The sequence below is a fragment of the Juglans regia genome, chromosome 11, assembly GCF_001411555.2.
Source record: "Juglans regia cultivar Chandler chromosome 11, Walnut 2.0, whole genome shotgun sequence".
NCBI classification, from domain to species: Eukaryota; Viridiplantae; Streptophyta; class Magnoliopsida; order Fagales; family Juglandaceae; genus Juglans; species Juglans regia.
This window is the reverse complement of record NC_049911.1, coordinates 2,896,136-2,912,890: the sequence shown is the minus strand read 5'-3', so window position 1 is coordinate 2,912,890 and position 16,755 is coordinate 2,896,136. Positions and strand designations below refer to the sequence as shown.

Below are 16,755 nucleotides of genomic sequence, written 5' to 3'. Positions count from 1 at the left end.
AGTATCCCCACCGAGGCTCATCAGCTATGTCGAACTACCCATCTAGAAGCTATTGAAGTGACCCTTCTAACCAAGGACCAAATTCTACAAATCTTGTGCCATAACCTGCACAAGGCACAAAGAGGATGAGAAAGTATGCTAATTTTCGCATAAAGAAGCAAAAATATGAGGTTGGAGACTAGGTTTACCTTTGTCTACAAGCATATCAACAGCTCTTGGTGGCCCACCGCCACAACCTTAAACTAACACCAAGGCTTTTCAGATCTTTCAAGGTGGCTAAGAGGAAAGGGCCCGTGGCCTATTAGCTCAATCTACCCATGGCCTCCAGGATCCACCCAATCGTTCATGTTTCCCAACTCAAAAGGAAATAAAGGTCTAGTGTTATGATCATACCAGTGTTGCATCCCTTCGATTCTATGGGGGTATTGAAGTCGAAGCTAGAGGAACTTTTAGGGCGGAGATTGGCCAAGAACCATAACAGAGCAAGGGTAGAGATTCTCGTTCGATGGCAAGGACAAGACACAAATGAGGCTACTTGGGAATCCTATAATCAGATCAAACATGCTTATCGCACCTTGTGAGCAATGTGCTCTAGCCTCTAATGGGGAGGTTCTGTTACAACCCTAGATGGTGCAACCCTAGAAGACAAAATTGACAAAGGACTAAGGGAAGTGTTCGAACTGAGGCATCGAAGTACATTGAGAAGAGAGGCAGCTTCTAACTGCAGACTAATGGACTCTTGGGCTCATGGGCCCATGTTGGGCAAAATGAACTTATTATCTTATTTTGGTTTCTTAGTGAACGGGTGTTTGTGATGAGCTGAACCCACGTTATTAGACTAGTTAATTTGCTGCTTTTATTTTTTTGAGATGATGTGAAGACCATGCCATGTTCGGGAAGGGCATTACCATTAGGCATTGTCAGCTATTTGTACTGAACATTACTACTCTGTTGACTTTATCCAAAACGTAATAGAACTTTTATTTCAATTTCCATTTTCTCACCCTCGAAGTGGGATATTTCACTATCACCATTACATCTCCATCAGATATGTTACATCCCCACAATTTAAATTTCTTCTCTCTCTCTTATATCAACCCCAGAAGCGATTAAAATCACTAAATTCATTTATCAAAAGGAAAAAAGAAGAATAAATGCATACACCTATTTCATTCAAGGAACAAGAGATTACAACATCCAGTCCGTTTTATGAGTTTGACCTACAACAAATTACGTATACAAGAACAGATCTCTAACCGTGAACACTTTTATGCCCAAGCTTCCCTTTGGAAAGGAACAAATGGGAGAGTAAAATCCTAAATATCTACGCTGGTAAAGATACAGATGTGACTAACTTTACTTGTAAAATACAAGAAATCTCATCTTTGTGTTTGATCGGGCGTGTGGTTGCTTGTGGTCGACGATGATCCAGTCCTGCCATTCGGTATTCCATTATCAATAGGTGGAGTCGATCCCCACTTTCCCTCTGATTCAATCGGCTCTATGACCTTTACAGACCCATCAGTCAATCCAATGGCAAATTGGTTGGAATCCAGAGGATGTACAGCAACAACAAGGGGATATGCAGGTTGGCTTCTACAAATTAATGCAACAAAAATTAAAAAGACACGTACATCAATAATGATAACTCAGAAATTAGCCTTAATACATTTCACCTTGTCCATCATGTTTTAGTTGCGACAGATATCCGACACCATAACTTACCCGCTTAAAGCTGCCTGGGACAAATACACTGATGGGGCAATACGACACCTTAGTCTCAGGCTATCAGCATCAAACACCCCAATATTACCGTCACAAAAGGTGGCAAAAACCAGTTGACTATTGCATGAGTATGCAGCAAAAGAAATGGGTGCTGAAAGCACGTCTTGTGGGATCCACTGCAACGGAAGAATGCATAAGATTTTTTACCAAGTTTATCATCAGATATCATTCGCAAACGTTTGACTAAACTTCCTACCTGCCGGATGCGGTCCATCTTGGAGGTATCATATATAGCTAATTGTGTCTCATGGACTACCAGCAAACGGATTTGATCAGAGTGGAACTGTACTCGAGTGTCACCAGCAGGTGCCTTTCCAGATGGTATTTGGACTGCAACTGACTTCCTCTTTTCCCATGTGTCAATGCTCCACACACAAAGCTGCCCAAAATAGTTACAATCTATTGAAACCAGCATCTACTAAAAAGCAAAGGACAACCAACTAAAATGTCCATGAGTTTTAGATTTTATAGTTTGATACAATGCACGCCAGTAGCCTTGTACAATGTCCTGTAAACTGGGAACAGATTTAATATAAAGCAACACAGAAGGCTTTTGATGATGACAACTGGAAATAAAGATAACCCCTACAAGAATACGGATAACACTAATTTATCCGTATTCTTTTCTAAGCTACGCCAAATCCATATATTTTTCCAATATGATGTTAAATAGAGAAAAGAAATGCATAAGACATTTACTTGAGCATCTGCACCCGAAGAAACCAGGATATTAAGATTTGTCGAAAAAGCCAAACCAGTAATCCGCTTCTGATGACCCTTCAATTTTGATTTAACCTAAAACCAACAAAAATATAGTTTATATTAAGAGAGCACAATACAAATTCCCAGAAGGTGGGGGGTTGAGCAATTTTAGGAATTGCCTCATCCACTCTTATTGAATCAACTAAATGAGCAAAGCCCAATTACCTCATCCACTCTAACATTATATATGTGGATAGTTGAGTCCTCCATTCCAATAGCTATGATGTTATTATCCTGGGGATGGAATGCTAAAAAGGTAGAAGCAGGGGGTGGTGGCATGAATGTCGTCATTACCTACAGACAACGGCAATTCATTACCAACCTTTAAGAATCCCAATTCTGACAAAGTTCACAAAGCATGAATATACAGACATACCTTGAATGTCATCATGTTAAATAATGAAACCTTTCCACCACAGGCTGACATTACATATGAGTCATTCTTTGATAGAGCTATACACGGAACTGCTTCTTCAAGGTTGACACCTAAGACATCATTAGTCATGAGAAGACCACTGTTTGGTTGCCAATGATTTGGAGCGACACTGGCAGTGGCCTTTAAACACATAGACTTTAGAAATCTCTCCCTCCTTAAAGATCTCATGCAAACGTCATGAAACATAAAGGGAAACAAAGTAAAAGTGAACTTGCACCTTTCCACTTGGATTTTGTTCATTGCGTGTCCACTTCCACAGCTTCTGAACACCATTTGCTCCAAGTGCCAAAACCCCAACACCAGAATTTGTATATAAAAGACGTACAACCTATATATAAACATAACACTTGAAGCACCATCAAGTAGATAGACTTTATAATACACTAATTACATAATTACACAATTTTTTAACACACCTTGCTGGAAGAATCTGTGCCATCAGGCATGGTAACTAATCGACACTGGACAGCATCCATAATTTCAGACAACTGCCAGGGTTTAGTTCTATCAGTTACATCTTCCACAGTTCTTGTCTTTTCCATGCTTCTACCCGTGGGATCAACGCCGTTCTTAAAAGACAGTTAAAAACCAAATCAACTCTGACAGAAAATATTTGCCAAATAGCAATTCCTCATAAAAGAAGGAATTGTAGTAGAAAGAACTTTTCCGAAGAAGCCAAAGCAATATCATAAGCAGAAACAAAATTTTAAACAGCTCAGCACCAGATTCTTAACCTGTCACCAAGTATGTTTTGTGTGGAGGAACATGTTCCCCTCACATGAAAGCAAAAGTTTAGAAGGCTGGCTCATAACAAGCAAGGGCACCACAGCCAAAACCGCAGAGAGGAAAGCGTGTTGACTGCTTTTTTTCTTTATTGGTATATTATTACTAGAACTCAGAACTAGGTAAATCAGAGGATTGCTAGTTCCTCTTCCTGTTTATGATATGTTGAAAATAAGCCGACGTATATAAATATTGCAGCTGCAACCAACATATATACTTCTAGAAAACTTGAGATAAAAGTTCATGTTGCATACAAGAATTGGAGAAGGCCTGACAGGGGAGCTCCTTTCCACTTTACAATTGACTGGATTGACATTTGTGATGGCTGAAGAGCCAGAAACCTAAGGAATAGACACAAAAATGAGATCCCAATAGATTTTGCAAAGTAAACATTCTTTATGAAACAATCCAACTAAACTAAAAGATTTGTTTCAACCTTAACTGCAGCAGATTCAATGGGTGATCTCAATGCTTCAAACGATTGGACTTCAATTGCTCTAAAATATCTGAGACCAACAGCATTTGCAAGTATCTTAAGTCCATTGTCTGCTGTAGTAACAGCAAGAAGATTCCCATCCTTGTTGAATCTCAGGCGGGGAACACTCTGAAACAATTGACATGAAGGTGTAATGGTATAGTTTATAAAGCATTTATTAGAGAAGAGCCATAAAATCACCCATGTATACTGACCGACAGTCCACCCTCTGCATCAATGCTGGTGAGAACAGTGGTATTGTCCATATCCCAAAACTTTATCTGGCTATCTTCACCAGCCGCCAAAAAGTGATTTTGTGTTGTGTCAAACTGTACAACACCTGCTGATTTCTTTCTAAACCCAGTATAAGTCCTCTTTATTGCTCCTTCACTTTCGTTCCATTCAACTAGATAAGAATCCCCATCTTTACTTGTCCCACAAGAGAACAACCTGAACAAGAGATGAACCAGTGGGAAAAATAGAATCGGAAACCAAACAATTTTAGAATAAATATGAATAACTGGTAATCATGATTTTGGACAAGATACATTTCATTAAGATATGAGAGACATGTCTACAATGAAATAGAGTGAAGGAGTTACGATCTCCTAAGTATTTAGTTTAAATCATAACTTTGGCCAATCTTACCTACTTCCATCGGCACTGTAAAGCATTGTAGTACACCAGTGTCCAGGAGCATCATAATCAACTCTCGAACCCACATTGTCATACAGCCAGGCCTTTATTTTCCCATCAACAGCGGTTGAGAATATAAACTGCATTCATACATGCAACCCTTAATGCCACTAGAGCATTTTTTCACTAGAGAAAAGTTAATCAACCTTATCTATGAATTATGTAAAATGTCATTTTTCCTGGGGCTCAAATTTATTTTTTATTTTTATCTTTTTCTTTATTTAATTTTTTTAATAGTTGAGAGAAATTTGCTAATTGTGCAACACGACAAAAATTCAACAACTTATTCTAGCCCCAAAAAATTTGTCCCCCTCCCCCCAAACAAAAAACAATCTTGGCTTCATCCTAGGTCATTGTGGTGCAACTTTATGTAATACCAATGGAAAAGACAGTGCCAATGATGTAAACAACATAACAAGAGAACGTTTGGGCAGGTCGCTTAAAGTATAAGAACCAAATGCAAACCCTAGATGCCTCTTTCCAAATGAGTTTTAACAATTGTGCTGACTTCAGCAACTGCTGAAGTTGACTGTAGTTATAGGGTTCTAGAGATGACGGCAATGTGGGAATACTTGTGTGATGGTGGGGTGATTCGGCTGTATGGTAGCAGTGGAGGCAGTTATGTCATGAAGGTGTTGGCTGCAAAGAGAGCCATCATCATGGTGGAATTTTCATAAATATCCCTAACATTATCCAATAGCTAGATAGGGTACATATAAATTATATTTTGATAGTTGCATTTTATCTCATATTATAAATATACCAATTAATTTAGTAGCAGCAACTATGGGCTAGATGATGTCAATAAACAGGTGAACGAAGTCCAAATAAGTAAGTTGAACAAGTAAGTTCAAATGCAAATAAGTTAATTTTATTTTATTTTTATGGGTAAATGCAAATAAGTTAAATAAACCTTAGGAATACTTCCTAAGCCTCGGTTGTGTGAGTTTAAAACACTTATCTTCAAAAGTACAAGTATTTTGGCAAGAAAACACTGAATGGGCTTGAAAGCTTTCATTACTTGAATAGTGATGACTGTGCTCCAAGAGTGTTGGCAGGCAAGTAGACAACCAATTTTACCCCTTATCTAACATACCTGAATATTCTCCTTGTGATGAGGACAGACAGAATATACTGGTGCCTCGTGACCTTCAAAGTTGAACAACTTTCGTCCCGTCAAATCCCACACCTGTTCAACTTCTTCCATTTAGAGAAAATGAAGGTTTTTTCAAAAATCCCAACAGATCATGAGAATATTCCTCACCTTTATCAGCTTATCATCCCCACAGGACACAACACATAGTTGTTTATTTGGATGAGCAAAAGCCAAGTCATTCACACCTCCGACATGGGCATCAATCTGCAATGACAAGGAACACGAGTCAAACTACAGTTACAAATTTTGCCCTGAAAAACAATCAGAAGCAATATTAGTTCACCTCTACTTTTTGGCGCAGATCATTTGGTCCAGGATAAGCATACAAGTGAATCAAATGCTTGGTAAATGCAACTCCTGCAGCAGTAATATTAGTAAGATACATGCTAGCGACTTAAAATTTCTTTGTACAAACATTTTGCACATACCCACAAAACTTCCATCTGGACTCCATGTAACTCGGCTGACAGATATTGGTGTATCTTTGGTGACAGAAGCCTGTATAAACAATCATTGTAAGACTCCAACAGGAATGTAGCTTCACAAACTCAAGCATCATTGGACTTGTATTCCAACAAATCAATAAGTTAAATTTCAAGATAATTTGGTGATATATAATCCAGCCCCACCTTGGGAATATGAATACCAACATAGATTTTTTTATAGGTAATCAAGGAGTTCTATTCATAAGAAGAGACGGCATAGCCCAAGCACAGGATGTATACATGAGAGGTACCTAACTAGAGTTTACAACCGAAAGTGGAAAGGCAGGGACACTTAGCCCATTAAAATTGATGAACCCAGCCCATAAGAACAAGGTTTTAGAAAAGAAAACTTTGATCCAATGTCCTCTCACAATCCTTGAAGCTCTATCATTTCTCTCCCTCCAAATGCACCATCACATACATATAGGGCCCTCTCCCACTTGAAGATTGCCTTGAAGGAATATCCAGCTCGCTAGAAAGTCCACCAGCCTTCGAGGCGTGACCCATGAAAGTCCCATTTCCACAAAAAAAAAAAAAAAAAAAGGAAAAAAATCATCCCACATGGTCTTGGTCACCTCGCAATGTAGAAGCAAGTGATCTACTAATTCTCCATTCTTCTTACACATGCAACACCAATCCAACACCATTACCAGACGTTTCCTCAAACCCAAAATATATTATATAACTAATAGAGGTAGTCATGGGAGCCAAGTCCCATATTGGCAACTTTCTAGATGAAACTTGGCTTTATAACTAATTCGAGATCCATTTCAAATTGACTAGTCCTTCTGGATTATAGCATATATGTGGCTGGTGCTTTCCCTAGCTTGTTACAATAAATTTCTCAATTTATAAATTATAATATTAACTTTACAAAGGACAAGACCAAGAAATATAAATTAATACGAGTAAAAACCTGAAATGCCAACGGACAGGCCGTCATATCCCATATCTTGAATGGCTTTGAAACCAACCTCTCACGCGACACAATTTCCCAAAGAGTAATTTCCCCATTATTAGAACCAACTGTTCAACGAGACACTACAGGTCAGACAATAGGAAGAAATAAATCTAATCTATTTGGTATAAACTTAGCTATTAAGTAACTGCAATATAGACCAAGATGAAATGATACCAAGAAGCAATGTTTGATGAGAAGGATGAAAATCCATGCTTGTGACAATGGATCCTTGATGAATGGTCATAGCTACTGTTCTGGGCAGGTCATCCAGTGACCAAGGAGCTTGTTGTCGCTGGGTTGGATATGTGACCTGAAAATTGTAGCACAAGAAAGCAATACCAAGATTTACCAGTAAATACAGTTTAGTCGCAGAGAGACAAGAGGCAAGATGAAATATTCCAAAACATATGAGGGTATAATTTATTTTCGACGGTACCTCTTCAACAGATTGAGCAGGCCGCAGCCGTTTCATTAGTTGTTCATTATCGGTACTCTGATAATCCACCATACCTGGGGTTGCTGGAGGTGTTCGTGGACGTTTCAAGATTGGAACTGTTTGAATAAAGCAGATAGTTAAATAATATAGGAATCAACTGGAACTCATTATTCAATTCATAACAGGTTTGATCCTGTAGGTTGCATGTTGAAGTGAACAACCCTCACCACCCAAAGAACAGCAAAACATCATACCAAAATTCCTACAAGTGCCTCCAGATTCGTATAGAGTTAGGATAGAAATTTATATTCAACCAGAAATTATAAACTACTGACGGTGAGATTCTAAGCCTCTTCCCTCTAGATAGGTGTACTTCCTGTGGACGAACTTAGATGTTTTTTCTTTAATACCTTATTTCTGTGGGCTTCAGCCATTGTCTTTAATGGAACTGGTGTTCATGATTTTCTTGTTTCTTTTTCTAGTTCCTGACTTGCAACCAGGTTTCAGCATTTGTATACTTCCTGTGTATGTGGGCTTTACCTTTTAAGCCTATTAATGAAATCTAATTGCTTATCAAAAAACATATATATATAGCACCTCTTCAACCATACTCCCACCCCTCCCCCTCCCCCTCTCACATTTTTTCTTTTCCAAACAAAATAAGAAAAGCACCTTTTCATCCAACCTGGTGCCCTAGAGTTAGGATCAATTTTAATAAGTAAACTTGATTTGACAAACATAAGGGCAAGCCCACATCACCAGAAAAATGTTGTTGGCCAACTTGGTAGAAGTTGCATTCTCTCCAACTTCAAAACATGAAATTCTCTTTCAAAGCAAAATGAACCACTTGAATGGCCGTTTCAACTCATGAAAAGTCTAACCTTGATTCTGTGGAACAGGTATGGATGATGCAGTAACAACAGCAGCTTGGACAGATGAAGAAGCAGAGGCATTGGCCATCCAACCTGCTAAAGCATTAGCATTTGCAGCTGCAGCAGTGGGTGGAAATGGCTATACACATAAGGAAAAAGGAACATCAATTAGTCAACAAAGGAAATTTTTTATTTTTTACTATGCTTTACAAAAGTTAAAAAAAGAATATATATCAATTCTTCTTAGATGCATAATATCATACACCATGAGCTCCAAGAGAGGTATAAGCAGCAGGCTTTGCAACTGCTGCAACTGGGAGATTGACCGGTGTTGGTGCAAGTGGACCATTTGGAGGTGAACAAGAATGGTCAGTGAATAAAGTTTTAATGTCTGGGTTTGGCCTTGGGTTCTTGCATAGCTGGTGCTGCCAGTTCAAACTACGTAGACAAAGTATTCATATTTCAGATGTCAAATAACTATTTATAGGCACAACAATCAGAATCACTAGAGCCACATATATGATAACTCAAAGAAAAGCAATGATCATCCTCCATATCCTCGCTATTCTTATTTGTTGCATATTGAGAGAGAGAAAACATGAATAACGCTCCACTTGTTTAAGAAAATAATTTTCTTTGTAAAAAAATATATATAATTAGTACAAATCTAAAAATAACAACAGCTACAGTAATTCACTATTGCCTCATAAATGGGAACAAATAAGTAAACTCAGGCTGTACTATTGTTAAATGGTGGCAGACTAAAACAACCATCCCTACTAAGAAAAGGGAACTTAGAAAAGAGCAGGAAATAAGTAGGCAGCAGCTTCTTGAGCATAATTGATACACATAAACAATTTAGAAAACACAAGATGGTAGTATAATGGCAAACTAAAGAAAAGGAAAATACTTTAGCCACAAAAGTAAACCACAAACTGATGTGACTTGATGTGATACGTCAGATTGTAAAGCTACTTTTATTGCAAAGTAGATCTAATGGATCCCATGAAGCCAAGTCAATTTGTGGATTTATTTTGTATAATTTTTTTGTCTGTAACAGTTCTCTAAAGAAAATACATTGTAAACCTCAAACCGCTCTGCCATACCTTTGATTTATAAGAGTACGCAGTCTTGATGACTTCAGAGTGGGGAAAACTAGTTTATCACGAAACAGGGGATTTGCTTCTATCAGTTTTTTTAGCTCAATCAACATTATGCTACGGGCTGTTTTGGTATCACCATACTTGGACAGCTGCTCATTTTCCCTGGTAATTTAAACATAAGAAAAAAAATCACATTATCAGATATATACAGCTCTTGAGTATGTTTTATGACCGACAGTACCATAAATCATAATTTGTGAAATCAAGAATCTTCCTTGGAACTCCGGGTCATAGATTGTTTTTTCTTTCTTGAGGAAAGGACTATTCACGGTGAGACTTAGCCATGACCTGATAAAATTGGGTATTTAACTCAGATTATTATTCACCAACGTCCACAAATATCCAATACAAAAGGATAGCTTGTCAGTCTGGTTCAACAACCTGGATCATCGTCCTGACACCATCCTACATGCCTGTCATTTTTCAGGGTCTCTGGATCATCACTTGTAATAACTGCTGTCCAAGACTGCAATTTATAATTATGCCATTTTACACCTAATGCTTTTTGTGAAATTACAAGAGAACAAAGAGTTGGTGCTTCATTAGGTTTTAAAAGAAGTGTGGGAAAAGTAAAAAAATGAGACTTAAATTTTGTCTCCTACGTTGCCTTGGTTTTTATGAAAGAGAATATTCACCCCAACTGAGCCAAGTTGCCAAATGCAGCTCAATGAAGAAAAGCTTTCATTTTCTCAAGTTCATAAAGTCCAAACATAACAACAATAATAAATAATAAATAATAGTAATATTAATAATATGCCATACCCAAGAATTCTCAACCCATATTACTTTCTTTAATTACTCTTTTCCATCGATTATACAAATAATAAAAGTAAGTAGTTGGCCAATATTACACCAGTGAATCAATTTTTCTTACCATAAAGGTGTGAGAAATTACCTAAAATTGCCAAGAGTTAGAAGCTGGGTGATTTCTTTGTACAGTTCTTCATTGAATGTCGAGAACACTTTCAAATCATTCACCAATATTTCAACAGCTTTTGCCTTGTCTTGCCTATAATGTGATGTATCGCATAAAGAGAAAATTAAATTATACCTTCCATAAAAAAAATACAAGAATATTTCGATAAATGTAGATTAACTAGGAATGGACTTCTACATTCGCTACTACGTGGGCATACAAACTGACATGGCAGTGACACGTCCGTCCATTTTGAAAAAAAAATTTTGAGAACCATATATTGTTTGATGTGGCACTGACACATGTCAATGAGACATCAGCTTGTACCCTTTTGTAATACAGAATAAAGTAGCCGTAGCAGAAATTGATTAAATATACCGATCAAGAGCTTCAAGATACTTCTGCTTCCTGATTTCAAAGAATATCTTCATGGAGTATCTATTATCATCAACTTTGGTAAATCCTGATAAATACTTCTCTACTTCTTCCCACTCTCCAGCCTGAACTTTCTCCTCAAAGTACTTCAGGTTGAAGAAAAACCCTGATTCTTTCTCAAGCCTACAAAAGCCAGCATTTTCTTGTCAAGCAACCTCACATAATTATCAGGTGATAAGATGTTAATTCATATTTAAAAAAAAAAAAAACTGAAAGAACAAGTGAAGGGGAAAAAAACTTAAGTCTAAGATACATCATTTTATCTAAATCTAAAGTTAACAAACCCTTCACTCAGCCCATCTAAAAAATTTAAATGGCTTAAGTGAATATTTTTCTTTCATTTATTCTTCATATTCATATTTACGTCTTTGGCTTTCTTTCCCAAAGTTTTTACTAGCAATTAAACAGGAAACAAGAGAGGGGAACCTAGTCTTAAGTGTACGTTTGTCAGAACCGAATAAGACAAAACGCCCGAGGCTACGTGACACTTAATGCAGTATTATTGCCAGTTTTACCAAGATTATCATTTTTAGGAAAACAGAACAACCTAACAGAAAATTTTCAAGCATTTCCCTTCTTTCCCCTTTCCTCTCCTCATTTCAGCCCAAAACCAAAGCCTGATTTTGAAATTCGAAAAAAGTTAGTACAACATCAAATTCAAGAGTCGGGCTACTCTGCCACCTAGAGTAGCCCACTCACTTTGACTGCTAGTTGCTTTTGCATTTTTTTTTCATTTTTCTATTCACATTTTTTTTTATATATTTAAATATTTTTAAAAAATAAAAAAAAAATGTACCAATACACTTAAAATCACTTCTTCAATCGTTAAGTAAAAATAAAAAATAATTTTTTTCCCTGAGCGGTCAAGTAGAGCGGTAAGAATTGGTGGGCAAAGTAGTTTTTTCCCAAATTCAATACTCTATATCGCCCAGAACTAGACAGAAGCCAAAAAAGCTTACCCTTAACCAAGTCAATACAACAATTCAGCTCAGTTATATAATAAAAGAAAAACAGTCATACATACAAGCTTCAAATTCACAATTTCCTCCGTCTCCACACAAAACCCAAAATGCATACATGCATGCATGCATACAAAATGAAATTCAGAAATTTTCCTTGTGTTTCTTTCATTTCCATCCATTGTCTCAATAGCCAAAGACACACAAACATAAATACATAAAAGCCACATGCATAAACACATTTGCATAAACATATAGCGGGAGAGAGAGGGGGGAAGAGACTCACTTATGCACAGACTCCTTGAACTTCTCCTCCTCAAGGAATTGGAGAATAAGAAAGACCAATTCCCTGCTCAAAGAAGACATCCTTTGCCACCCAAAAACCCCCCAAACAAAAGCCAATATTCCAGACCCTACAAACTCAGACCACCACAAAAAGAGCAGAGGGAGAACTCCAAATCCCCACAGAAAACGCACACGCAAACAAACCCAAATCAAAACACCCACAGTCCCAATCCGAACTCGCAAATGCTCGAGCAGCGTCAGAATCCCCGAAAATTCCGCTGCTTCCAAGGATTCCACTGCACGAATTCCGATGTTTCTAGGGTTTCAAAGGCTGCGGATAAGAGAGAGAGAGAAGAAGAAGGGACTTGGTCTCGCTATCTTCGATGCGTTTGGACAGGGGTCCTATCTCTTTCTACCGACCTATCAGTGATAAGTACACTTACATATCTAATACACATATCAGAATATCACCGCCTGAGTGATAAGGCAAAGCGAAGCTGTTTCGGATTCAAAGTCACAAATTCAAATCTAGTGAATATTCGGTAGACACGTCCAGTCATGTCCTGATTCAAATCAAAGAGATTGGAAGTCTACGCTCGTTTGCGAGTTAGGGTAAGTTTGGGGGGTGAGATGAGAATTTTGTGTTTTGTTTTGAAGTTTAAATATTAAGTTTTAATATTATTATTGTTTTGGAATTTTAAAAAGGTGTATTGGAATTTGAAAAAGTTAAATTGTTTATTATATTTTGTATGGAGATTTGAAAAATGTGTAATGATGAGATGATATGAGAATTTTGTGTTTTGTTTTTTGTCCCAAACCTGCCCTTAAAAGATGATTTTAGATGAGAAGTAAAAAGTTAAAAAGAAATATTATTAAAATATTATTTTTAATATTATTATTATTTAAAAATTTAAAAAAATTTAATTAAGATTTAAAAAAATTAAATTATTTATTATATTTTATGTGAGAATTTTAAAAAATTATAATAATAAAATAAAATAAAATATTTTTTGAATCTAAACGAAATTTAAGATTATTTTCTACGCATAATATGTACAAATACGGATAGAAATAATTTTGTATGCTAACATTTATGAATACTTATGAAATAATAACAAATTATTTCAATATGTCATGTGTCGGATATGTGTATTTAAATAAAATGACAAAAATTATCAATCATATGTTGATGTTTTGATATATTAAGACATTCTAATATATAACAATGAGAAATGCTTTAGCTATTAAGAGATCGATTCATAAAAATAAATTCACAAAATGATGTGGAATGATAGATTATAAAATGATTTTTATTATAAAATAGATTTAATTTATGGTATAAGGTTATATCACTTTGTGAATTTATTTTTATAGAGTCTTTTTTATAATTTTTAACACTTCTCTATAAAAATATGTCGTATTAAATAAAAATAGAGTTTTGATTATTATTTTTAATTATTTGGAGTCTAACAACAACTAATGTATTGACCACCCAGGCTTCCAAATAGAATCAGAAATTTTAAGTACACTACAAATTACAATAAATAATAAAATTATTTTTAAAATAAAAAAATAATCTTTTTAAAATAAAGATAATAATTAAAAATTGTTTTTACTATAATTTATCAAGATTCTCATATTATTATAGTATTAAATAATTGGAGACTATTTATTATTATTATTATTATTTATTTATCAATAATCCACTACATTGTAGTGGTGGGCTCCGACTCTGACGGAGTCGGAGTTGTCATTTCCGACCTCCGACTCCGACCGGATTCGGAGCCAAAACTCCCCTCCGACTCCGACTCTGAACGTAGTCGGAGTCCGATTCCGATCGGAGGTCGGAGCTCCGATCTCCGACTGGAGTTCGGAGGGAGTTCCGAACGGAGGTCGGAGCTCCGACTCCGAACTCAATTTCAGAATTTTTTTTTATTATTATTATTTAAATTTTGTTGTTCAATTTCGTTTCAGATAGTGGGCAACATATATATATTTTTTTAAAAGTTAACCATCTACAAATATTTGGTTTATTCAAGAGTTTTCAATAATTTAAATATTCGTTCTGATTTTGTTACTGAATTTTGATTATATCTTTAATTTGTTTTATGTCCGCCTGAAATTTAGCATTAAAAGTGCTCATGACTCATGAGTTGAAAATTACACAAATTTAAAATTTTATAGAAAAGAATGATGGTACGAATTTGTATAATTCGATTAATTTCAGTTGGATAATAAATTATAAACTTTTGAGAGATGATGGATAAGTACTAATAGAAATTATAGAATAAAGAGTACTTATCCCACGTATTTGCTCGGGATATAAGTACATAAATATAACTATATAAATAGTTTAAAAAGTAAATAACATGTATGATGCAGCCATAAGTTATAACAGTCTCATTTATAACGTAATAACAATATGACTCAGTCTTGAAATATAATTACATAAAAATTAAACACGGGTTTCACTCAAACCCCAATGTTCCATTGGTCACGCCTGAAATGAAGATAGAAAGTAGCAATCAATAGATGAAAAAAAATTGATAATAAAAAATTATATACGGTAAAAGAATAATTTGATTCTTACCAAGAAATGAGGTTCTCTCAACTCCATCACAACTCTCAAGTAGCGTCCGTTCCAAACTCTCAATCATCGGTAATTATGTTAGGGTTCACAATTAGATCTATAAAATCATAAAAAGTAGAAGTTAGAAACATTAAAAATAATTAAATCATCATTAAAAAGCATATAAACTTACCCGATTCAAGCCTATAGCTCTCGGCATCAACGCCAACGGTATCTAGTCCAATGGGCGTTTCACTTATCCAATTCTGTGTGCAAACGAGGGCCTCCACGGTTGACGGTGACAATGAACTCCGATAAGCATCCAACACGCGACCTCCAGTGCTAAATGCCGACTCTGAGGCAACCGTAGTGACAGGAATGGCTAGCACATCTCGGGCCACACGGGAAAGGACTGGATACTTGGTGGAATTAACTTTCCACCAAGTTAATAACTGAAATACATCACTAGGTGCCTCGACAGCTTCCATAAAATATCGTTCAACCTCAGATGTACAATGCATAATATTCCTTGTTGACATGAGTTGATGATACTGCCGTATGACACGATTGCCTCTAACCCCTACAGATGGGTCAGTATCACCTGAGGGAACTGTCGATCCTGTCGGCCTCGAATGTGAGGAGCTACCAACTGCGGATGAAGGCTGAGCACTAGTACTGTAGTGATGATATAAGTCATCAACATCACTTTTTAGCAATCTAATAAACTCTCCAGCCTTCACTGCCCCGAGGACGGAATTTACCCAAAATTCTAGAACGGCCAACTTAACTCGAGGGTCAAGGATCACAGCCACAAATAGCAATCTATTTATCTTCTCAATATTCCCCCAATATTTATCATATTTGATCTTCATCCTCGTAGCCATATCAGATAACAATCCAGCAGAGTCAGTACAACTATTTTCCAACTGGAAGTGAAGCTCTGAGAGCTCACTGAAAAATGAGTTCGCAGTCGTATATTTGGATCCAGATAGTCGCATGGTTATCTCATAAAAAGTTCTTAAAAATTCAACAAAATAACTCACACTGGTCCAATCATGTGCGTCTGGCGCACCGAGCCCCTGTCCTGCTGGCTCCAACAAAGCATACATCAGGCTCCCATCCTCGACCTCCATCCGCTCGAATGCTTTTTGGTACTTCTGTGCCACATCCAACATCATGTATGTAGAATTCCATCGAGTCGGAACGTCCAAGCACAGCATACTAGAACATTCAATCTTCAAATCTTCTCCTATTGCCATAAACTTGGCAAGCCTTTGAGGGAAACCCCTCACATATCGTACAATGTTGCGGACTCGGGTTATGGAATCATGAACCTCTTTTAATCCCTCAACAACTATGAGGTTAATGATATGAGCACATCATCGAACGTGAATAAACTCGTGGGCCCGAATGACATCATCTCTCACCGTCGTGTTCCGCTTAAACCAATCAATTGCTGTTTCATTCGCACTGGCATTGTCAACTGTAATACACAGCACTTTTCGAATTCCCCAGTCCTTTAAACAATCATCCATCTTCGCCCCAATGGATGCACCTTTATGATCCACAATTTCTTTAAAA

General features: G+C 36.6%; 1 protein-coding gene across 2 annotated transcripts; it reads right to left on the bottom strand.

Annotated features, from left to right (window-relative positions):
- Nucleotides 1-1,145: 1,145 nt before the first annotated feature.
- On the bottom strand, nt 1,146-12,993 carry LOC109005265 (topless-related protein 3-like). Of its 2 annotated transcripts, none has more exons than XM_018984105.2 (25): nt 12,607-12,993; nt 11,305-11,484; nt 10,906-11,019; nt 9,954-10,112; nt 9,111-9,285; nt 8,857-8,986; nt 7,976-8,091; nt 7,714-7,849; nt 7,495-7,604; nt 6,522-6,591; nt 6,377-6,450; nt 6,202-6,297; nt 6,034-6,126; nt 4,890-5,017; nt 4,457-4,691; nt 4,203-4,370; nt 4,021-4,107; nt 3,400-3,552; nt 3,201-3,311; nt 2,924-3,103; nt 2,713-2,841; nt 2,485-2,580; nt 1,982-2,164; nt 1,726-1,901; nt 1,146-1,596 (listed from the first exon to the last, which is right to left on the bottom strand). In XM_018984105.2, exons 1-25 carry the CDS (start codon nt 12,684-12,686, stop codon nt 1,380-1,382), a joined length of 3,396 nt encoding a protein of 1,131 aa, XP_018839650.1. In that variant the 5' UTR covers nt 12,687-12,993; the 3' UTR covers nt 1,146-1,379. The 2 variants fall into 2 exon arrangements, with proteins under 2 accessions (XP_018839650.1, XP_018839651.1); XM_018984106.2 differs by having other exon boundaries at nt 1,146-1,593.
- Between the last annotated feature and the right edge of the window lie 3,762 nt (nt 12,994-16,755).